The sequence below is a fragment of the Oryza sativa genome, chromosome 9 (genome assembly GCF_034140825.1).
Source record: "Oryza sativa Japonica Group chromosome 9, ASM3414082v1".
Classification (NCBI taxonomy): domain Eukaryota; kingdom Viridiplantae; phylum Streptophyta; class Magnoliopsida; order Poales; family Poaceae; genus Oryza; species Oryza sativa.
The window spans coordinates 14,795,157-14,798,508 of NC_089043.1; the positions used below are offsets into that span (position 1 = coordinate 14,795,157).

The 3,352-nt window shown below is 44.3% G+C and overlaps 1 protein-coding gene across 1 annotated transcript; it reads left to right on the plus strand.

The window, feature by feature from the left end:
* The first annotated feature begins 1,893 nt into the window (after positions 1 to 1,893).
* LOC107275611 (uncharacterized) lies at positions 1,894 to 2,853 on the plus strand. Its single transcript, XM_015755658.1, has one exon. It carries the CDS (start codon positions 1,894 to 1,896, stop codon positions 2,851 to 2,853), a length of 960 nt encoding a protein of 319 aa, XP_015611144.1.
* The last annotated feature ends 499 nt before the right edge of the window (positions 2,854 to 3,352 follow it).

Here is a 3,352-nt window from a genome sequence, read left to right on the forward strand (position 1 = left end):
TTCCATACTATGAACATATAGTCCCTTGTCCCCGGTCCTCGAAAAATAAATGCAGTTTTCCTCTAGACAAGCTTCTTTTGCGCTGACCGATGCTCCAAAGCACTTGGTGCTATTGACAAAAAATGCTCTATCACCAAGTGTGTACACCTTCACCCATGCTCTTCTTGGTATGTCCAGCTTGTAAACTTCAATCTCTGCTATTCTTTTAGGACATGTCATTGGAGGGTAAAAGAACAAGCTGAACAACTCCCCACTTGATTCTAACAAATAGAGTCTTGAAAAGTTGTACATTGGATTTTGTACCGCTTTAATAGGAATAATATCAAACTTTGGATTTGGGGAGAAGTCTAGTGTTATGACACTATCACCAAGCCCAGTGTAGAACTTACCCCCAACTACAGTGAGAAGGGCCATATATCCAATGACGCTACCACGATGACGATGAAACCTCCTAGACTGATACTCATGCTTAAACCATTGGGTTCCTCCGGGATAACAATACCAAATTACCGTGTCATTAAGGCTTAGGACGAGCACGACACAGTTTATATCGGTGGGCTTACACGATAGCAAGCACCTTGTATAATTCGTTCTGAGGAATCTGTCTTGATCGAAGGGCAAGCTAATTCTCTGAGATGTGAATGGGTTCCACAAGAATGTCTCATGCGAGTCTCGGTGTACCATGAGCAGCCAACCTTGTGGTGTTATCCAGTAAAAGTGATCTTTCAAATAATCCAGCTTGCTATTAGCTAGCAATTGTTTGCTAGATATGCTATAGAGGAGCAAAGTGTCATTTACCTCCTTACCCTCATCATTAGCAGTATCATCATCATTATCATTACTACTTGCATCGGTTTCATCATCATCAGTTTCCTCCATAGACTCTTCATCGTCACTTGCCTCAGTAAACTCATCTTCGTCGCTCACATCCTCGTCATCACCACTTTCTTCATTGTCCTGGTCGTCGTCGCTTTCCTCTAGAGACATATCATAGTTGTAATGAAACAATAACATCGGAGCTAATTTATGATCCAACGAAGTTGAATTTTCACTTTCGTTTATCCCGATCTGCATCGTGATTTAGCCAATACGTCGTACGTACTCCAGCTACATAAAAAAATAAAAGAATTACTCAAATGATGATGCTGCACAAAGAGGCGGCTCGATAATTTCTAAACTCTTAGAACTATATGTGGAGATAGTAATTAAAAGGGACCCTATACATATCATGCGAAGCATAACTTGGATAGCAAAAGCTTATAAATATATATTCGAAAAAGAATAGTTCGTGTATGGGGGCTTATATATCTGAAAATAACCAGCAAAACATACAAGTCTCCTTAAAAAAGAGAGAGAAAAAAATTAAGGAAAAAAAATCTAAAGTAGCTTGATATACCGTCATCACATAATAATATAATAATAATTGCTAGTATAGTAATTAAATTAATTATTCTGTTGCAAAAAGAACATAATAACATTTGCTAGATACGAACCTCTTTGCGTGCGTTCCTTTAAATTGCCGATTAAACGGGCGCAGGCACTTAACCAGGCAGGCGCTGTTCGCCGCGTTTCTGTAAATTGCACGGCTCGACCGCTCAATCCCTCGATGTTCATCATATAAATACCCGCGACCGCGAGGCCGTGAATCCGCCTCGGATTTATTCCCGCGATCCATGCATGCGTCGTTTATGGTATCGGTATAGTATCCAGTGACCGAGTCCGACGCGAACACACGCAGGACCAGGCGCCGCACGATCGCAGCACGTACGTACCCTGCGTCAGCTTCAGGCCTTTCTTAAACGTGACGGCCTGGCCGTGCTGTGGCGGCGCCGGTACACGAATCAAACTGATCAAAGAAGAAGGTCGAGATCGATGGATCGAGAGCCCAACGCGATGGAGGAACGGGACTGGTCGTCTCTCCCGTCCGACGTGCTCGCCGTGATCCTGGAGCGCCTGCGGTGGTCGAGCCACCCGAGCTTCGCGTTGACGTGCCGGCACTGGCGCTCCGCCGTGTCGCCCTTCTACCCGGCGTGGATCACCCCGCTCCTGCTCAGCACCGCCCACGTCGGCGTCACGAATATTCGGTACTATAGCCCCTATTACCACAAGAACTTCGAGGTCGGCGGCAAAGACGGCGACCACGCGGGCGCCAAGATTTGCTGTGCCGCTGGGCGACACCTCACGCTTGATTCGCCGAGCGCGGTACTCGATGTCGAGCTTGTGACTGGGAACATTAATAAGGTTCCACATATATATAGGGGTAATTTTGATTTTGTCATCTACGACGACAGGGCGCATAGAATATTCGGTATCGACGCGGTTCTCCCACTCAAGATTGGCTATGCCAACTGGAACAGCGATGATGGCGTGTGGGAGGACTGGACATTGATGGAGCTCGGCATCAATGGGCCACGACTACTACCGTCACCTGTCACCAACCCGGTTATCCATTGCGGCTTGATATACCTTCTAAACGATCAAGGAGGGTTGGTAATGTATGACCCATGCAAGCATGATGAAGGGTTTGAGTTTCTTGACAACCCCACGAGCTTCGGTTTCAAACACTACAATAGCTACCTGGTTGAGTCTGATCAGCATGAGCTGATGGCCGTCCTCCTTGGCCGACGCGGGACACTGAACCATGTCATCAAGCTTAACGAAAAGAAGATGGAGTGGGAGAAGGTGGAGAGTTTGCAAGGACGGACGTTGTTCACCGGCACACTCACATCGATGGTGAAGAAGACCAAGTTTAAGTGGATGGAGGATAGAGTGTTCCTCCCGGTGTTCTACAAATGGCCTGACACCATCCATGCTGACCTTATTTCTCGTGATGATGAATTAGCCTTTGTATAAAAAAATCATCGTCGTTTGACACGGGTAATCCCAATGTGGTGAATCACAATAATGGCGCATGTTGCGAAAAATGTGTAGACGTGTGGTCGTACAAATTGGGTCAACAAGAAGAACCCAGAGAAAATTGGGGAGCCGAGAGGGTGGACTACGGTGTGTGGATTGACCTTCACTAGTGTCAATTGAGCTACCTACCAACTTATAGAGTACTCATTCTACTTTTTAATAGATATCTCCGTTGATTTTTTTACGTAACGTTTGATCATTCGTCTTATTCAGAAAATATATATAAATATCTTTTGTTTTCTTATAATTTATCACTAAATAAATTTTAAGTACGACTCATAGTTTAGCATATTTACACTGTTTTTTTAAATAAGACAATTGGTCAAACATTATTTTAAAAGTTATTAACGGTGTCATCTACTTAAAAACGGAGGTAGCATCATGCATGTATCTACGACCCTTTTTTTATTATAAAGTCATGAGTAGCAGCTTAAGA